The 21479-nt window shown below is 36.3% G+C and overlaps 1 protein-coding gene across 1 annotated transcript in view; it reads left to right on the plus strand.

Annotated features, from left to right (window-relative positions):
* TRIM24 (tripartite motif containing 24) overlaps window positions 1–21479 on the plus strand; it is a 189364-nt gene that overhangs the window by 153055 nt on the left and 14830 nt on the right. Inside the window, exons 3-10 of the mRNA XM_085322607.1 lie at window positions 4367–4485; window positions 11443–11590; window positions 13127–13259; window positions 14566–14682; window positions 15904–16018; window positions 16642–16788; window positions 17858–17975; window positions 20905–21170. Of these exons, the coding sequence (XP_085178733.1) occupies window positions 4367–4485; window positions 11443–11590; window positions 13127–13259; window positions 14566–14682; window positions 15904–16018; window positions 16642–16788; window positions 17858–17975; window positions 20905–21170 (1163 nt within the window). The remainder of the gene's footprint in view (window positions 1–4366; window positions 4486–11442; window positions 11591–13126; window positions 13260–14565; window positions 14683–15903; window positions 16019–16641; window positions 16789–17857; window positions 17976–20904; window positions 21171–21479) is intronic.

The following is a 21479-nucleotide window of genomic DNA, read 5'->3' on the forward strand; positions in this document are numbered from 1 at the left end:
TTAAACTTTCAAATCATGAATATGCTGTCATTCATTGTACACTATTTCCATTTTTTATTGCTGATATGAAAAGATTTACAGTTGTGTTTCAGCAAGCACCATTTTGAATTTTACTGCTACCTTTTAGAAACTATTTCTGTTAGGCTACCCTAATGTATGGCATCATCCAGACTAGTCTGAGGATGGTGGCACTATCTCAGTCCTCCTCCGAGTCTTTTCTCTTGGGGAAAAGGAAGAAGCCTGAGATCTCTATAGGCTGTAATGTTCCAAAGTGGTAGAGATGTGTTGTGGCATGAAGTTACGTATTTCCTAGATCTCTCTAAGGCTGGAACACTACAGAGTGCTATGTTCTCCATCTAAGTTCTGCTGAGTTGCATATGAATTTGCATCTTTTTCAGTTCTACTTCTCTTATCAGTTAAGTCTTAATCCTAGTTTGAAGTATTTAACTTAAAAAAAAAATTAGATCTGTAATACTCATGCTATTGAACCAAATGTTAACCTAAGAGAGGACTCTGCACATGAAAATGCTTCTTACTGTGTCATCTTGAGAATCAGATATGGAACAAATCCAGTGATTTTGTTGCTCCTGTTCAGCATATTTTTGATTTAAAATGAATTGTGGATTGGCCTCCTCTGAAGTGCTCTTAGGGTTGTGGTGGTGCATTTGGGGCTCTAAGCAGCRTAAGTAATATGAGTTGACTTAATTCCAGTCAGACCTGTGGTAAGTTGGYAACTGAAAAAATTTTGACTATATGGCTGGAAACAACTTTGCATACGTGTAGTTATACCATCTTAAGCAAAAACCTGTATTCTGTAAGTAGTATTGCAAGGTAGGGATTTTCTTCAAAATTACTATTTCTGAATAATAATCAAGTTCTTAATTATTGCAATTAACCCTCATAATATCAGTAGAAGTACTAACACTGAAACAGATATCTTTGTCCACGTGTTCTGCTAAATTACAGAGTTAGTACTTACCTGAATATAATCAGTGTTCTTTTTTACTTTGTAATATGTTGTTTAGGCATTTATCCCTGTTTTCTATTTAATTCCAAAACAGTCATTGTCTTTCCTTTTCTGCATCTGTTTTCCCACAGGAATCTCTGAATACTAGGTTTGTTGCAAACGTTTTTGTTTTGTTTTGTTTTGTTTTTTTTCTTTCTTCCTCCCTTCCTGGTAACTTGGCGTTTGTTTTAGTCATCTGGGTTCTGAGCAACTCCTACCTCATCCACGCCAGGACTGTGTAATGATTAAATTGTGCACTCCAATGTGCCATTTGTTTACAGATAAGGAGTGTGGGTAGAAATACCACTGCTGTTGCACAGCTTATTCAAGCAAGACTGTCTGTGGAGATGATTAGGTTCAAATTATGAAGTGAGCTTGCAGGAATTTATTAGGTACTATTATTTGCCATGACTGTTTTGTTTCAAACGTAACACACATTTGAAAAAATTAGCACAAAACACTCTGCTTGCACCTACTGTTTCCCACTTGGAGAGTAGAGAGGAAGTGACCAATGCATGGTTTATGTTGTTCAGTGCGTTACCGAAAGAGGCTTAGATACGGCAACRGTAGCAGATAAGGACCTGTAAAACGTATTTCTAATTTGTATTTTACATTTTTTGCTAAAAAGACCTATGTTGTCCACTGTGTGCATAGCAGTGTAACTAGACTGTAACAGTTGCACTGAGTTCACAATATTAGGTATTTTCATTTGAATCCATGGTCCTAAAGACAATTAAATCTAGGTTAAAACTGATTTGTGGATCAGTCAAGAACCTGGGATTAAAACAAAGGCAAATTTACCCACACACAGTTGAAGAACAACACATTGACTGAAGGCTAGGCAGCATAAGGAGTTRCAGAAGAATTTTCAAGTGGATTTTGAGAAGTTTGTTCAGTTTTCCTGTTTTCCTATCTCCAATCTAATATTTCTAAACAATCTATTTATTGAACAAATAGTTGGCAATATTCTTTCAGTGAGGATGCAAAAGAAACATTGGTCTTAGTGATGAGGTGCATGGCAAGCGTCTCTAAGTTCCAAAAATGACCACTGTTAATTAACTCTACTCTGCAGTAAAAATGAGTGCAGTATTGCTCTTTACTCCTGTACTGTTTCTACATTTCTTCTCCTGTGGCCTCCTACACCACCCCCAGCCTTTCGCACTGAATCTGGGATATAAATTTAGTATAGTACCATTCATCTGTTTCAAAGGCAGTGGATCCATATTTAACCTTCAGTGACACTGGCCTCATGCTCCTTCTCATGTTACTTTAGCATAAGCAGTTGTGCGTTTGGTCAGTGAAGCAGAGCAGGATGCTGTAGAGGAAGYCTGGGAGAGCAGGAGAAATTCATCCATGGTGGAATCAGTTTGCTGGTCTAATTCTGTCTCCACCCCACTTCTGAACACATGCAGAGACTGACACAGTTGCTTGCACTGGCCCAGAGCAAAGAACTGCATTGAGGCCAGGAATGAACAACTTACTCTTCCAATTGTGATGATCACTGCTGAAAAATGTGGAAAAAATGCAGTCTGGTTCAGCAAATGCGTAGTTGAATATTGTGAGATTTGTTTACTCTTGTGTTAAATTGTTTTGCTTAATAAGTGGAGAAGTTCAGTACTTGGAGTTCTGTTAGTTACCTGTCCTACAGGAATTGGATTTCTTAATTATCCTTCATGATGGTAATAATAATAAWAAAAAAAGCAGTAGTTTTAGCCAAAATTTTGGTTAAGTATATCAAAGGAAGCTCCACAGATATGCATTGAAACGTACAAATTGGCAAAAGGAAAATTATAATAAAAATGGGCTTAAYGTCATCATAGCCTTTCAGATGAAGGTGAAATGCCTTGTACACAAGTGGAAAACTTTTGGTTAAATCTAGAGAAGGGAGAGCTAATTTAGAAAAAAGTGGACCACTTCTATAGTGGGTTGACCAGAAAAGTCTCTAACGTGTTGGAAGAAYGCTGTGAAAGTTTTATGTAACTCTTATGTTAAGCACTAACAATAAGGAGTTAAGTTCATTTGCAGAAAGTGAATTATTTAATAGTTTCTCTATTTACATGTTTCACTACAAAAGTGAAACAGGAACAAAATTAAAGCCATGTCAATTTAGTTAAATAAGAAAATACTGATTTATGTACTGATGTTAATTTTACTGAGTTTAAGCGGTGCTTCAAATCTCCTGTAGCGGCCTACACTTAAAGTTCCTCTCTCAAAAGCAGCTATAGGTTTGGAGTCTGTCTTGCTGTGGACTGACTATTCTACTGTAGGTATTGTATGATGACTCCCAGGCACGAAGTGATGATTTCAACCTAATTCAATTTCATATTTTTTCTTTCTGGTAACAGTGACAGCGGTGACAAGATAATTTTTTTTTTTTTTAAGCAAGATGTCAGTACCAGCATTTTCAAGATTTTTCTTAGACAATAAGCTCGCCCTGGTATTCATAAGACATGCCGCTGTCTGCATCTGGGAAAGGTGTCTACTTACAGGTGTTTCTGCGGATCATCTCCATGTCAGTCTGGTCTCTTGACCATTGAGCTCCAAGTTTTGACAATCAGTCCTGTGCTTTTCTCTCAAAGATTGTTAATTGTTTAATGCTTTGAGTTACTGGTTGTTAGCCTGACCAAGGGGGAAAAAAAAAAAAACACCTTCAACCTCGAGTCTTAAGCATGTTACTGTCTTATAATTGTTCCTCAGTCTTGCTGCAGATTGGAGGGAAAAAGGCCTTGTTTATTTATTCCTCTATCACTTGCTTTTCTTTCTTTTTATGAAGATAGACACCATGTTAATACAAGTCTGTCTATGCCTCCATTATATAACTTGCCTGGTTGACTAGGTTGTATAGAGTATTATGTAGRGTGTCAGTTAGATTTATTATATTTCAGTTTCTTAGATTATGTAGTCTAAAGTCAATCATGTTGTATTGCTATTATGTGTGTGTGTGTATGCATGCTAACACATATATATGTCTGTGTATAATGTTGCTGAATGTCACTAATTAATATTCCACATTTATTAAGATTTACTTTAATCCATTCTATGACAACAAATTGCCAGTGGGAAGACATTCTCTTTAGGAAAAAAAAAAAAATTCTTTGAGAAAAGAGCATGTTCAAATCTAAGTAGGACTGGAACAAATAGATGTTTGATCTTGATTAAAAGAACATGTCATGAAGAAATAATAAGCAAAAATTATTYTGGTGATAAATGAAACTTAGCTTCTTTTCACTTGGATGTGGTTGRCAGGAAAGTATTAACTATTCCTTTCAGAATATTTATCCTTGAAAACTGTCTTTGAAGTTGCTTGATAAATCTTAAGTTGTGCAAACATAATCAGTTTAATCTTTTTTTCCTCCCCAGTTGGTGTTATCCGCTGTCCAATTTGTGGACAGGAATGTGCAGAGAGACACATCATAGATAACTTTTTTGTGAAGGATACCACAGAGGTTCCCAGTAGCACAGTAGAAAAATCAAGTCAGGTAAGTTCACTAACATGTAATCAAATTAATACTTTTTTTGGATGTGTGTATGTGTCTTTGGCTTCTTGCTTGCATAGCCTCTTTTGTTGTTCATATGCAGAAAAAAACCTTCAAATATCTAGTCATCATTTGGAATAATTACTCTAGACAATGAACTAAAATAAAGTGCATGTAAAGAAAAGGGACATCTAAGGCTAAACTACCGCTAGTTATTGGGATAAAATTACGTCACAACAACAAAAGGTAAAAGTAAGGAACGGACACCAGAATGCAACTTTCTAGACTTGAGACAAAACACTTTCAACACTCTGCAGCAATGACCTGAATGATGCTATGTAGGCAATCTCAATGTAAAATGGAATCCTCTAGTTAAATCAATTTATTCTTCTAATCTTAACACTGACAAAACACCCAAGTGTTTAGCTGGAATGCAGTTATCAAACAAAAGGCTCAAATTTCTAACAGGGAGGATAGTATACTGGGAATTTTGTAGATTGCCTTTTCTTTCTTTTGCAATCAAATAACAGTCATAACAACAAAAACTGCTCATCTGGAAAAACAGTAATATCTKTCTTTTTTCTTCTTTTCCTGGTGGTTTTCAGAAGCAGAGTGCTACGGAGTGTAGAGGTAGTACCAGATGAAAAACTGCATCTGTGGAGGACCACAGTTTAGCAGTATCTGAGGTCAAAATATTAAAGGCATAAATTGTATCATCTTCTCCCAGGCAGAGGGAGAAGACTTAAACTTATGTCTCCAAAACCATTAGTTTAACTATCTTCAGTTTCTAAGGCAGATTGCGAATGGACTGCTGAGAAGTGATGAACCTTCGCTGAAACTGAAATTTGATTAGGTGCCTTTGGAAGTGTGAGCAATGTGTCTATATACTTATCTGGAATAGATCAGAATTATTTTGTTTGTGTTTTCTTTTGGGTGGGGGAAAATAACTGTTACACAGAAGCGGTCCTGAATTTCTTTCTTTATTTTGAGACTGCCATACTATCTAGCTTAGTTATATAACAAGTCTTCTAAGATAATTGCTTTGGAGAGTGCTGGTAGTGTTACTTTTCCTGGTTTTGGTGACAAAATAGTCTTATCTTCTCTCTAGAAGTTTTCAACAGTCTGCAAAAGTTAGAGGGGAAATTGAGGCCCTTGGGATTTGGATAAGGAATAGAAAGTGCAAAAATGGTTCTTTATATTCATGCTTTAGATCTTATGGTTGGTCCTAACTCTGTAAAATTGGGTATACTTCTATGGGTCATAGAGTATCAATGAGTTATTGAGCATCTGCCAGACTCAGTGATGCTAGGATAAGTTGGGCGCCTCTGCAGAACTTAGAGGTCTTTTTGTTTACCTTCTGATCTTGATCTGCTGGACAGCAATCTGGAGAAATTTCATGCATTTCAACAGCTGATTTGGAGTCATCCCTTGTTATACTGAATGGTGTGAGCAGTTGTCAGGAAAGTTCTTCTTAGACGTCTTTCCTTACGTTTCCTGCTCTGACTTTTATAATACTCTTCCRCTCCATGCTTTGTTTCTGTCTTTCCTCTACAAAAAGCAGCAAACTGGCTGATCAGAAAGTATGTGTGTTCTTCAGCTAAGTTCTCTGGCTGAWTTCAGAATGCCTCCTGCAGCAGTTTAAGCTAAACCAGCAGACTTTGTGCTGAGCCAGGGAAGAAGTATCTTCATGTTCTCTTCTGCTGACTTTTTTTTTCTTTATGGAGATGGCAATTTTGGTGGATGCCGCAAAAGTGAACATATACCTTATGCCCTGGAAAGAATTACATACAATTCTGTTTTGTTTTATAGATTTATGTCAGTGTGTTAATAAAGAAGCTTTTGGGAAATCCCTTATTTTGATTGGCACTGCCGCCATAAAAATAGTTGTACCACTTCATAAGCCTATCAGTTGTGAGGTGGCAGGGTTGAATCAATGAGAGTTAAGCTGATCGGTGTCCTGTTCAAGAAGGACTATTATGAGTAGAAGGATGCTACGTTGTTCTTGTCTGTCTGTCTTGTTTTGCCTTGAAAGGGAAGAAGGAAGAAAAGAAAGAGAAAATTGCTGTAGCAAGATACAGCCAGGAGATAGTGTAAAAAAGACTGAGACTTGCAGGAAATACTGGACCAGAGATCATTCATATTCTGTCAAAATTTTATGCAAAGCTGTGTTTTCTGTAGTGTTTACTACTGAAATGGTTTATCTTTGTTTTTTCTACTTCGTGTGGCTATGATAATCTGGCATCTTTGGCAGGATGTTCAAGAAGTTTGAACCGGAGGTCAGCCAAGTGTTCTGTGCAAGGCATATGGTGGCTTAGAACAAATGATCCATTTTTGTGATTAGCTTGTATGTGTGTGTTGTTCAAGAGAGACTTTGCAAAAAGAGGACTTTCAAATTCAAATCTCACTTGCAGTAGTGATGCTAAAATAGTTCTTAGCATATTTAATTTAAACAGGAGGAGCAAATGGACTGTGGGGTAAGAAAAATAACTGGAATGTGTTAATGTGTATCCATCTAAAATATTTGCTTTATCTGAGCCTGATTTTGKCAATTCAGTACCCCACCTACAGGTGTGCTTTCTAGTAATTACTATTCAAACTTCAGTAGCAAAAGGAGTGTAAAACTCCTTCAGTATGTGTCCCACAAGGACCTTCTTGGCTAGTAAAGAGATTTAAAAGATTTTTATGCTGCCTGTTGGTGTAGGAAGCATTCCAGAAGAAAACAACAAAACTAGCTTGAAATGCAGCTGTGATCTTCCTGAAGGTAATCCTTTCAGGTTGCATTCAATTAGGATATAAATACTTTCAGAGAACAGGTCCTTTCTAGTTTTGTCTCATTATTTATTGATAGACTTTGCAAAATTATTTGATGTTATACATTTGAAAATAAAATGAATTATGCTTGATTTCTATGAGTGGAAAAGAGCTTCAAACTTGAGAGGATATTGAAATAAATGCTAAATATGAATAAGACTGAAAGGATGATAAACCAGAGTATTTAGTAACTTAACAGAAAAAAAAAAATTGTGCAAAGCCAAAAAGTCTGACATTTTAGAAGAGTGTGGTGACAACATTGGAGTCGCCACAACGTATTGAACCTGTGATGCTTTGTGTTCCAGGTCCTTATTTTCCTAGTGTCTGTGTCCAAAAGAGAGAAACATTTAGAAACATACTGAATAGTGAGAATRCTTCTTGTATCTTTACCAGTTACTGAGCTGAGATTTTAAAAAGTCATCATAGGAAGAGCAGCTGGACTTTATATGTGATATGGGGGATGTAGCAACAAAACCAAGTGTGAGTTTAGATGTGGTTGTAGAGAAGGGYTATGATACCAAGAAAGAAAGTCTGACTGTGGTGTAACAGAGGTGGTAATGTGGACTACTTAGAGCAAAAGGTTTCTCTAGTTCTGTGTGAAACTAAAGCAACTACCATGTACTTAGTATACTATTTTTTCTGGAGAGTATATTAACAAAATTTTAGCTGTGGCAAAAACTTACACTATCTCAAATCACTGGTTTTCAAGTGTAATAGTGTGAGGAGGAGTTGCAACATGGTTTTGTTTTGCTTGAGAGGCAGCTGTTTACAAGACACCGAAAAAGGAGGATATGTTGCTTGGTTGATGAATTTGAGATATCAGCAGATGGTTTACATTTGGAGTTATATATGTGTGAGAATGTCCAGAGAGTTGCTTTCCTTAGTGATTTTGTATTTACCTAGAAATAGTTATCTTTTTCATCTGATAGGGGTAATTATTACATCTAACTTACACTGGTGAAACTTGGAACTGAATATTCCTCACTTGAATATTCCTGTGAGCTTCCTGGGTCYCTTCCTTCTAAACTGGAAGCTTTTGTTTGCTTGTTCAGCATCACCAATACTCAGAAGTGAAGTTATCTGATAACTTGTAGTAACTAAGCCTTCTTCCAAGAAGAAACCTCCATTACCTAAACATTTACTCATAAGCTTGTTGTTAAGTAAATAAGCTAGTTTCTTAAAAAGGAAAAATATTGACCTACCTCTAATATACTGAGTAACTTCAGCTTTCATTAAAATTGAACAAAAGCTGAATGAACACTTGTAGGATTATGAATACTAATTACTAGTAAGTGGAGTAGCTATAATTATAGGAAAAACTCTATTAAAATAAGTATTTGTCTAACTRGGATCGAGACCTGGAGGTTAACTAGGGTGAACTTTCCCTGAAATCACTGCTTGTAKGAGTTAGAAAAGTAAGAGTGAGAAAGTTTCAGGTTTTGTGAGAAAAGTATGGCAAATATTTATAGTAATTGTACTACCAAGTACCCTAGATATATGATTTCTTATAATAGCAAGGAGGTTTACTAAAATCTAAGCWATAGTTGCAAATTCATACTTCAAATAAGGAATGGATTGAACCAAATCTAATTTTACCTAGAAGGCATGACTGTTTTGAAGGGCTGAGTCTTGGTGTCCATGAATAATTTTAGAAATCTCTCTCTCCTACACTTGGTGGCTTTGAACAGTGTAAAATTGGAATGTATATTTTGGACTAGCAGAAAGAGATTTCACTTCATTTCATTTGGTGGCAGCTGGTTATTGATTATTGGATCACAATCTTTGGCATCTCTTTCCAACTACAGAAAGTCAAACTAGTTGAAAAAAAATCTAAAGAAAATTGAAAAAAAGAAAATAGTTGAAGATCTTGAAATACAAGAAATGTTTCATTTCTGAAATCCTTTGAACTTAAATGTCTTGGCACGTAGCAAGTTTATCTGCCTAAGTTTGCTAAAGGTGACCTGGAAAGAGTGTTATTTTTTTAATTAGGTTTCTGCCATTTTAGTTTGCTTTTGTTTGCTTCTTTGACATATAAAGAATGCCTGAAAGACACTTTTTTTTTTTTGCTCTGTATCTGATTATTTTGTTTTCACTTTTGAGTTTTTTTACACTAGAAAAACATATTCAGCCCTTATTCTCTGGCTTGCTAAAACACCTCTGTACATCTAGGGGTATAGTCTGATGGTACTTCTGTGGCAGCAAAATGGATTTTAAAAGTTGTTTTTTTTTTTTTTTTCCTCCTGCAGTGGTTCTCTGCCTAATCAGCTATGCTTATGTAACTGATGCATGGGTCAGGCTGATGGGATTAATCTGATTTCACACTACAGTTTTTCAAAGGATTACATTAGTGCAACTGAGGAACAGATACCAGGAAAAGGAGATGAGAATTTCTTTAATGGTGTTTGCTGTCGGAGATAATGTAATATTGAAGTAATGTCTCAGTGATACTTACTTGGCTGTTCGGAAAGTTTTCTTATGAAGCAATGCTGAACTTAAGAATATTTCCTTTTTGTAAAATGTCATTGAAATTAAAGTTTAAGAACAAGTAAAAATTTTAAACTTCTGATTATAATTCTGTTGTTTTAATTTCTTTACTTCCATTTTCTTGGTGTTTTTAAGGTGTCCTGACTTTAATATTTCTCCCTCRACTGCTAGTACAGCTAGGACTAGAGTTCTTACTAGTAAAAGAAGAGAGGGGTTAAAAAGAAAAACAAGCAGAAAATTAAATTCTAAGAAGGTTTTTAAATAAAACTTTCAGGCCTCCTTTACATATCATAAAGAAAAAGAAAAAGGGGCACAAGCCCAATTTCTTTTCTTTGCAGGTCACCTTTAATGAAAATGAACTGCTTCAAACTCCAAGTGACAACAAGAGGGGTCTGCAACCCTTGAGTTGTAACTTCCTTTCTCAGAAGATTTTTGCTTTGAGAAGCAACATGATCTAGAAGAATAAGCACAGCGCTGGGAATCTGGAACTCCTATGTTCAAATTCCGGTTCTGTCAGTAACTTGTTATGTGGCCTAAGGCAAGTCAGTTCACCTCTTTTCCCCTAATTTTCCTCCTTTTCTTGAAGGGGGAAGCTAGAACACAATTCTAAATATGTATTAGCTATCTGTATAGGATATAAATATTTACTTCCTCTTCAGCTATATTTATCCTTTGAGGGTGGGGGAGTTGYTCTTTTTAGATAAAACTTTCTTATTGCTTCTACTAGTACATTTCTGTCAGTGGGATCTGCAGGATACTCAGATCTTCAGAGATCTTGGCTTATGATAGCAGCGATACTAGATGTTGATAGAAATAGATGATAGTTTCCTAAACGTGTATCTGCATAACCATGTTAATTATTGTTACTACTAAGATAYGACTACAGAGGTATTGTAAGAAGGAGTTAAAAAGGAAATAATGATAAAGTGTTGTTGTCTGTCGTTTATGGTTTTCAACCAGTTTTCCAAATTGTGGGTCCATAGAAGTTTTCTTGTGTTGATAAAGACTCTGTGCAGTGAGAYTTTTGTTCTGTTGCCAAGTTTGTTTTCCTTGATTACTTTTTTCTAGATGTTTTGGTATAGTCCAAAGAGACCAAGAAGTTAACAGGCCACAGTTGGAAAGTTATTGTGTCTTGGCTGAAGATCTCTGTTCTAGACGTCTTTACCTATAAGCGTAACTGAAATGCTGTCTGTCTTAAGTTGTGATGCAAAGATTCATGAGAAGAACTCTGTTGCTTAAAGCTATTCATATTTCTTGAAGCAGATGAATGGAAACTGAAATTAAAGTTTCTGTGTAAACTGAGAAAGGCTTCTAAAACTTAAGTAGCATTGAACCTGYTCTTTCTTTAGTAAATATTTCACAAAAGCATATTTTATGTAGCAGTGTGTGGCTTCTAAGTGTGCAGTATCAGGCAGAAAGTTTTGACCTTTATCATGTTGGTTAGTGTAATATCAGTTTTAGAGTAACATTGAGTAAAAACCACTTTAAAAAGTCCCATTCAGTTACTTTTATGTAGTTACCTGTAGCGTTCTCATGCTTTTCAGTTTTGCCTTCTTATTTCATTGTTTTCAGAAAACTCTAAAAGGGTGCTGATAATATATGAAAAATAGCTTGCGTGTCTATTTCATATTTATTTTCATAACTACCTTTTCTTCTTCACGCCAGGTTTGCACAAGCTGTGAAGACAATGCAGAAGCTAATGGTTTTTGTGTGGAATGTGTGGAATGGTTGTGCAAAACCTGCATCAGAGCTCACCAGAGGGTTAAGTTCACMAAGGACCATACTGTACGACAGAAAGAGGAAGTATCTCCAGGTGACATTTTTTGGTTTTTTTCTTTCACAAAGAATGATTTCCAGTGTTTGTTCTTCTGCTATCCCTTTAAGTGAATCTCTGAAGTAATCCAGCTAACAAAAGAAAAAAAATCTTACTTAAGCAAATCATTTAATGAATCTGATTTAGAACGTAGCCACTGAAAAGGTTGAATTTGTCGTAGTTGGGAGTATGATAGCCATGAGGGGAGAGGTTTTTCTGTCAGATATGCTACTGGTAGCATAATGGTAAAAAAAAAAAAAAAAAAAAAACACTCTACAGACTAGTATTTGATATGTTTTTATGCTAACGTGTCCTAAACCAACAGATACACATACAGATTTGATGTTTTACATTGGAATGATTGGAAATTATTATCCAGACTTTATAGATCAGCTGAGAAAAGTGATTCTTCATGCATTTGGCTGCTTTTTCTAGAGCTCTGACAAACAGTAACACAAAGTTATTGCTATATGTCACAGCAAAAGGAGCACTTAACAGACTGTATTTTTTCACTACTCTGTTAACAGCAAGTGTTAGCAGTAAAGCATTCCAGAATATATATTTTTGGTCAAGTATATATTTTTTAAATTCATTTTTTTGCTTTAGAAAATAATAGAAAATGTCATAAATTATGAAAAGCTTTTCTCAGTACGATCATAGGATAATTCAGGTTGGTAGGAACCTCAGGAGGTTACCTAGTCCAACCTCCTGCTCAGAGCAGAATCAGCTATGAGATCAGTCCAGGTTGCTCAGGACTTTGTCTGTTTGACTTTTGAGAATCAAAAAGGATGGAGAAGCACAGCCTCTCTAAGCAATATGTTCTRCTACTTGACTATCCTCATGGTGAAAAGGTTTTCATTATATTCAATGAGAATCTCTCTTGTTTCAATTTACACCCATTGTTTCTCGTCTTCAAGCAACATTGTAGGAAAACGATAAGCATCATAGGATGATGATAAAACATTCCACTTTTTTTTTTTTTAATAAGTCTATCGGCCTTACTTGGTCTATGTTGTAAAAAACATGGTGGAATGAATATACACTTATCTAGTCCTGTGAATTTTATATATGATGTGGGCTATCACTTGTACAATCATTATTGCTCAAAGGGTAGTTTCCAATATGATATTTTGAAGATAAAAGCTATATTCTGTACTTCACTTTCAGATGGGGTGAGTCAAAAGTGAGAGCTGAATATACATGGAAGTGACAGAAGTAATGTGTAGCTGTTGTTAACATGGTTTCATAAGGAAACAAAGTTGATACAAATGCTTCTTGTGTTCAGTTCTCCTGAAAAAGTTTTAGACTTTTTACGTGAAAGATGGTGTTAGCTCCATGCTTGGTCAAGAATGAGAGATTATAATTTGTTTAATAAWTGTATACATCTGTCATATTGATTAGGTGGCTGGATACATATTTTTACCATCTAGGTGAGGAACATGGTGAGGAGAAAAACACGAGAATATAAAGCTTTCTCAAATTCAAGAGATGGCATTGGGCAGTATCAAAGGCTTGACATCTTCCTTTTTTCAACAGAGGCAGTTGGTGTGACCAGTCAGCGACCTGTGTTTTGTCCCTACCACAAAAAGGAGCAGTTGAAGCTCTATTGCGAAACCTGTGACAAGTTGACCTGCCGAGATTGCCAGTTACTAGAACACAAAGAGCACAGGTATCAAAACAAAATATGTATCTTATGCAACTTGTAATAAGTTACCTGGATATTGATTGTAGTTTTACACATGTGATAAAGCTGAGTGACTGTCATGAATAAAGTGCAAAATTAAATTTTCTGCCTAGAAATAAAGGCCAAGGGTGAAAAAAGATTGTGTCTGGAAAAAATCTTGCTGAAGAGCATGTGATAGCTGGAAATAAAATCTGATTTTTTTCAGCTTTTAATCTCATGCCTTGACCACAAGACCTTTCTTTACTGGCAATCTGCTTGGATGGAATTCATTGCTATGCAGCTCTTCAGGGTCTCACTAGAAAGCACAGTGGTTGTATTATGTAACGGTACATTTATATGCAACTTCTCCATTTGTCCTTCAGGAAGATGGTTATGTAAGAGAATCTTACTAAACAAATTCAGAAGGGAACAAATGGGCAATTTCTCTGTGAAGAACCCTTTAAAAGGAAGAGTAAACCTAAAATTTGACTATGCTGTAATTTGAGAACACTATTTGTAACACTCAGGTTCTTAGATTGCTTTTATTTGGCCATCTTCTACTGGCCATGGAAGCTGAAAAGCAGGATTATGTACAACTTCTGAGTACAGAATAATAATCTTACTGGATAATGCATACAGTAACGTACTGGAGCAGATGTAATATTAGGTTTAACATTAATATGTGCAACCACCTGATGAACTTGCCTGCCTGGCCAGGCAGACAAGCCTAGTGGAGATAATAGGTGGAAAATTGTGGGTCACTGTTGCTTCTTGAAAGAGGCTAAGCCTTGATCTTGCTGAGTTGCAGTCTTCCTYTTCTATTTGCTTTCTTTTAGGATTTATATACCTTTCAGAATGTGCTGCCTCTTCTCCCCCTTTAAATTGTTGATGATTTCAGTTTCTTGATTTAAAATGTTGCTGACTTTTGCTAACTCAGCAATCTCACTTCTTTGTTCTGTTTCTGCATCCTTATCTTGCATGAAGTAATAGCTGACCTGCTCTTTCACTTACAGACTAATGCCTATAGCACAGCATTAATTTTTCCTTCAGTGAAATTGGGCAAGGGTCACACAGTATCCCTTCACATTTATGAAAAACAATTCTCAAAATACAGAATCAAAGTTACAGGAAATGTACTGTAGCTATAATATGTCAGCATTTACTGACATATACTTCCATGGTGACAGTTAAATTTTGGACTTGAGCAGCATATTTTTCTTCAGGTAAAGTAGTTTTTTATAAGGCATTTTGCTTTTTGTTACGTATATAGCACATTTTCCATGTGTAAATACTCACTGGTTATTTATTGCAGGTACCAGTTTTTAGAAGAAGCTTTTCAGAACCAGAAAGTGATCATTGAGACACTAATCACCAAGTTAATGGAGAAGACTAAATACATAAAATATACAGGGAAGCAGATTCAAAACAGGTATGTATCAGATCTTGAGATAATACTGACATAGATGGTGTTTTTATGTATGCTGTAATTTAGAATACACAAAGTATGCAAAATGTTCAGATTAGTGGGTTTTGTAGCTCTCTCTTAATATTTCCAGAAGGAACATTTTTAAAATGTTTTAGAACATTTAAAGTTTTCTATTTGCTATAGTGACTGTTGCCTGTTCAGTGTGCTTAGTTTTATTATRCAACTGTTCTGTTTAGCTTGTGGAGTTAATGGTCAGCAATAGCTTGAGCTCAACAAAAACAAACTGAAAAAAAGCAGGACTGTAGAAGGCAGACATATTCCTCCTGACCTCTACCATACTTATTTTCTCAATGTACATCCATCTTAAAGTGAAAGGTTATAACTCATGCTTTCAAAACGCATGTGACAGATATATTTGTAGACTTGCGTAATAACTTTGTGCTTGGGACTTTAATCACCAAGTATTACAACCCTAGCAGTAAAATAAATTCATAGAATGCGTACTGCAGCAGGTCCTTGTAAATGCTCCTACAGCAGATTTTAAAGGCAATACCCAGAAAGGCTCAACACAGTTTACTGGATTCTGCATGCTGACTGCAACTTGAAGTCTTGCTCTCTGTTTACATGTCTTTGCTCAGGGATGATGGAAATGGAAGGAAGAGGAGACAATGTTTTCTTACTTTTGTTGCATCTAAGTGGTTGTTCTCTCCCTGCATTTTAGCAGTGGTGGTTTTCATAACATGAAGTTATGCTTCCCTAGTACCAGTTTGAGGTTCAAGGGAATTTTTTTTAAAGGTGTGTAATTGAAATCATGTAAAGTAAAAACAACTATATTGTTTTATTTCTGGAGTGGAATCTTTARATGGAAAACAGAGTTAGACTGTTTTGATTTCCGTAGTCTGTTCCGAAAATATAGGACCTAATTAAAAATCCAAGATTTCAGTAACAATGAGCATTTAATTTTTGTCAGTGAAAGGTGTCAATTTTACAGGTTTATGTCATTAGAATTTTCCACTAGTAAATTAATTTTATCATAAGTAGATAGTCACCAGTGCTTGCTGCTTCTACATCTCCCAGTAATTTTCCTGATTAAGAGTGTCTTACAGCATATGTGCATATGAMAAAGAAATATTGTAGTCTGGACAACAGGAGAGAATTTTAAAACTATTTGGAGGGTGGGTTTGTGAATTTAAGAACTGAATTTTCTGTATTGTTTACTTGCAGAATCCTTGAAGTGAATCAGAATCAAAAGCAGGTGGAGCAAGATATTAAAGTTGCCATATTTACACTGATGGTAGAAATAAATAAAAAGGGAAAAGCTCTGCTGCATCAGTTGGAGGTAAATCCATTTATATCATAAGAAATAAATGTCAATCAATATTTTGGAGATAGATATTAAAATAAAATCAATTTATAGTATTAAGCACCCATGTGTGTCCCATTGCAATTCCAAAGCAGAGAAGTGTTTCATACAAAAGCCATTTGGGCAAGTATTCTGAATTCTTCTGTGTATTCCTTTGTGGTTCAGAGCTGTGTCAGAGTCTAGCTTCTATTTCTATGATTTTCTAAGTCATAATTCTGTGCAACATGCATGAAAAGTCTTTCCATCACATTTTTAAGTGTCAAATTCAGCGATCCAATAGCACATCAAAGGAGAGAATTATTTGGATGGAGACCTAGACAATTACCTCTAAGTGTGCTTTCTAAAAAAATGCATGTATAGACAGGCATGTATGTATAAAAATATGCATCATAAAAGTCAACAGGAATCTATACACACAAAATGCTGMTATCTTGAAAATGTATACTGAATTTTCTTTTGTTGGATAGCTGCAGTTTGGAAAAAAAAAWTTTAGAAGAACACAATGAAACCATTTGATCTGTGTGAATTAACAAAGAGAAAGCTAATGCTTTTTAAYTGTCAGTTGAACTCTTTCGCTGGAATTGCTTTTCCACTTGCAGACTCTGGCAAAAGAGCATCGGATGAAACTTCTGCAGCAACAACAAGAAGTGGCAGGTCTCTCTAAACAACTGGAACATGTCATGAATTTTTCCAAATGGGCAGTTTCCAGTGGAAGTAGCACAGCACTGCTGTACAGCAAACGCTTGGTAAAGTTAGAAAGATACTTCTCTTAAATTATTTAGGGATTATAACTAAGGCAGATATTTTTGCGTGTGACACCAGGAGATTAAGCTTGCTGATGACTTTCTACTAATTGGAAGATCTGTTTAATTTTTCATGTTTTTCTCTCAAAAACATAAAYACAGAATGTTTTTAATAGTTTAGCACTCTGGTCCTGATTTTGTCCTGTTATCCTAACAGAATTATTGTAAGTCTACAGAAGAAGGGATAATCCCTTTCTCTGGAGGAGCATGAGGCATTGGGAAAAGTTGTACATCCTACATTATTAGTGTGGTTCTTTTTGTTACCTTTTACTGCTTTTGAGTTCAGAGAAAGAAGGTATTTATATATCTTATGAAGTCTGATATCCAGCATTTTAATGTAGAATTAATGTATTGCCTTGTTCTAAAAAATTAAACTGATAAAAATTAAGTCAAGGCTTGTTCATACAAACAGTTCTGAAGCTAAATATTTCAATGCTAAATTGGTACTTAAGACTAAGTGCACATGATTTCACTAAACTGGCTGATCGTGATGAACAGAAATTCTAAAAAAAAGTTTGAAATCAAAACCAAATAAACAAAAAAGATTAACTGTGATATATCCAGAGTTTACTGGACTGTACTAGCCTAACAAAGGAAATCTATAGAAATACAGATCTTCTGTTTTCAATTCCTACAAGTGGATTACAAGATTATGAATAAGCAAACATTATGTTGTAAGCATCTTTATCTTATAAACATCATGCACTCCAGGAAAAAGTGCAGTTAGCCCATAAAACCTTAGCAAATGAGAGAGATTTTTCAAAAGAACAGGTGACACCTTAGGCTCCTAATTTTTTGCTGAAGGACGTTGTTATTTGGAAGTTGAGTAGCCAGCCTGTCCTTGGACATCTGAGTAACACAAGTGTGAGGCTTGTGCTTTGGGATATCCAACCACATAAAATGAAAAAGAAGTACCCAGCATGTTTATTCTTCTGTTATACTGTTAGGGAAAATGGTCCAGACTCACAGCTCTGGCCCCAGAAGAACAACTCTTGTTTTGTTCCTATTCTAGATTACATATCGTCTACGGTATCTTCTGCGAGCAAGGTGTGATGCTTCACCAGTGACTAACAATACTATCCAGTTTCACTGTGATCCTAGCTTCTGGGCTCAAAATATTTTCAATCTAGGTATGATGTAGTTTTATTACTCCTTTGGAGCCCTGATTCTGTTTTAGAAGCAACTTGTTTTCTACTAGGATGAATAACCTCCCCACTTTTTACTGTTGTTGTTGTTACTGAATAATTTTTTTACAGAGTAAAGGAGTGTGGTTTTTTTTTCTTTTTTGAAGTGCACTATATGGAAAAAGCATTATTTGTTAATATACTATTTTAAGTATTCATAAACTTGCCTTGCTTGAATGCCACTTGTGATGGTGAAGTAGCAGATTTCAGCTTCCTGGGTAATAAACTTGACTTCTAATATGAGGAACATAATCCTACTTTATGTACTAACCAAGGATTCCAGCCCTCGTCTCATTCTGTATTTTCCAGCCTGCTCCCCTTCAATCCCATCTTGCCAAACTGGAGCCTGTAGCAGCGGTTTAACATGTTTAAGAATCTCTTGTTTGATCACTTGTCATGCTGAATAATAAACCTGGGAGAATTGAGACAATGAGAAAGGGAGAACTCCAAAGAAAAATAGAATAGCATAGAGAATAGCACTACTTTTAAAAACTTAGGTTTAACTGTTGTCTGTTAGTTCCACTTTCCTGATTTGCTGGGAAAGACTTTAGGAGAACCCRTGTTTAACAGAATTGCAAACACAGTTCATCTTCATGACCCTAATACCTTCTAGGAAGGTTTGCTTTTGTCTGTTCTTCCAGCTGTAAGTATACTTGTGCATCCCAGAACCTGGAAACTTTGCAGGTAGCCTRGTTGTATGCCTAGAAGCCTATGAGTTTAATGGAGATAAGTGTCATAGGAACTCATCTGCTTAGGAGCAGGAATTGGACCTTAAAGGTCTCTTTAGGATTTTGACTGTTACCATTCTTAGTTTGTCTCCAGTGTTAGCTTGATGGGCCCTTTTGTTTTTTCTGTTGTGTAGAATGTCTTAGGCAGATTCATGAAAGGCAGAAAAAGTCCCATGGGTAAGTGCAGTCATCTCTACAAATCTAAGGAGAGGTGCAAATATACATTCCTCTACAGAGATAGATAAAGGAGGTGTTATGGTAGCACTTTAAGTTGAACAAGTTCCTTTTTTATCTTTGATTTTCTTTGGGAAAAGAACCAAAGCAAATCTCTATCAAGCATTGTGGTGATGACTATGTGAATTGTCACTAAATTGAGATGGGGGAGGTGAGGGGAGAGGGCAGCCTTCGGGCAGGCAGCTTTTTGTGCAGATTTGTCTAGAAACTAATAGGCTTAAAAGGGGGTGTTGTCAGGTAATGAGAGATTGGTAGCTTTTTTTATGTTAATGCTTTGTATATTTAATATTTTTGTTAATGTTGTGGCCATGGTAGTCACCTGGTATTACATTTGAGGCAATTTTCTGCCCCGTTCTGTACCACRATATGCTGGCTGGCCTGGACTCTCTCCATGTCAGAAAACCTATGAATACCTTTTTCCCTGTGAGTTCATCACTGAAAGTAGAATGGTGCTACTTGCATAGAATCATAGAATCAGTAAGGTTGGAGGGGACCTCTGGAGATCATCTAGTCCAGCCTCCCTGCTCAGCAGGGTCACCTAGAGCRTGTTAGACAGGGTTGCATCCAGGCGGGCTTTGCATATCTCCAGAGAAGGAGACTCTGCAACCTCTCTGGGCAACCTGTTCCAGTGCTCTGCCACTCTTACAGGGAGGAAATTCCCCCTCACATTCAGGTAGAACTTCCTGTGCTTCAATTTYTGCCCATTGCCTCTTGTCCTGTCACAAGGGACAACTGAAAAGAGTTTGTCCCTGTCCCCTTGACACCCTCCCTTCAGGTACTTACATAAAGCTTCTCTGATCTTGGGATAAAAAAGAGGAGATACAAAATTTAAGTTGCACTTTTCTTCCTCTTCTGGTAATCTCTCAAAAGATGTTCCAGGCTAGATTGCACAAGGCCCACAGGATTTTATGGGTTTGGGGAGAGTTGGAGGAGACTGATGTCAGGTTCTGCTGTGATAGGGATTCTCAAACTATCCTGTGCTGCAGCCATCTCATGAGGTGAACTCTCCTTGGAAGAGGCCCTACCTCTTTGGGAGACCAAGCAAGCGAAATTTTTATCTCCCGCTTCTGTGTTGAGAAGCTATAGTTCAACCTTCCACAGATCATTAGAAATTTCAAACTTTCAGAATTATTCCATTCTGTTTACACTAAAGTYAGTCTTTAAATTAGGATTCTTATTTCTTCTTAACAGTTAACTCCCTCGTAATTTAAATAAAACCATACCTTTTCCCACTTCACTCTTCACTTTAAATAAACTAATCTTTTTGTATTTCTTGAAAAATGAGCTTGCCATTCCCTTGAATCTTAAATCAAACTCTGTTCCAATTGGAATTCATCTTTCTCAAATGAAGTAACCAGAATGCTGCATGAGAGCTTTGCATAACCATATTATTGTATCTCTTTGGATAAAATAGCACACATTTTAGTGACTAGTCGAGATTCCCTCTAAATTAGTGGAAAGAGAGAGAGTACATCTCTTGGATGTGCCTATCGCATCCTAGAACTGGTGATGTGTAGCATCTGATGACATTGTTTGAGTATTTCATGATGCTGATTCAGAGACCAAAAAAGGATCACAATACCATTAAGCATTATGATGCAGTTAAATCTTTTGATCAGAGGGTTGGGTCAGGATGCTCTCTCCCATTAAAACTTCAAGTTATCTTCCTAGGATCATCTATCTCACAGAGGAGGTTGCAGCACAAGATAGTTTATCAGGATATCCTTTTTCTCCATGATAAAATATAAGCAAATTTTTATGGGCAAAGTAAATGGACTCCTYGGTCTCATGTTTAGCCATCCTTTGCAGTAATGAGCAATGACAATAGTATAAAAGGAACTAATTTTGAAAAATTTGCATTTCTCCTAATTGCAATATTTTAGCATTCATTTTATTTGTTTYGGTTAAACCAGGTTCTCTGGTAATTGAGGATAAAGAGACTCCACCACATGTACCCAAGAGCCCTGTGATGGAAACAAACTTACAGCCACCAACCAACTTACCATCAAACCAGCTATCTAAGTTCCCGACACAGATAAGCTTAGCTCAGCTCCGACTGCAGCACATGCAGCAACAGGTCATGGCTCAGAGACAGCAAGCTCAGCGCAGAGCAGGTCCAGTAGGTTTATCAAATCCAAGAATGCCAGGAACCCTGCAGCAACCTCCTGCTTCTCATCAGGTAAGTTTTGAATGTTCCAGAGAAGACTCTTCTCCACCTAACTGAAGAAGAGGAAAGTAAGCTCTGGAAACATAATTTCACGTAGCATACTTCTTTAGCAGGCAAGTATGCAAATGGGTTAGAATGCATTTTTTTGTTGAGAATTGAATGGGCTTTTTAAATATCTTTGGCACAATGCGTAGTGGYACTCAGCCTGTTATTACCCAACAAAAAAAAAAATCATATAGTGTCAGCCTATATGAAGTGCAGTTGCTGAGCTGCATATTCCATATTTTTGTCAGATGGTTGTAAAGTGAACCTCTTACTGTT

Source organism: Rhea americana, unplaced genomic scaffold, assembly GCF_003343005.1.
Source record: "Rhea americana isolate MKP2758 unplaced genomic scaffold, rheAme1 scaffold_79, whole genome shotgun sequence".
NCBI lineage: Eukaryota > Metazoa > Chordata > Aves > Rheiformes > Rheidae > Rhea > Rhea americana.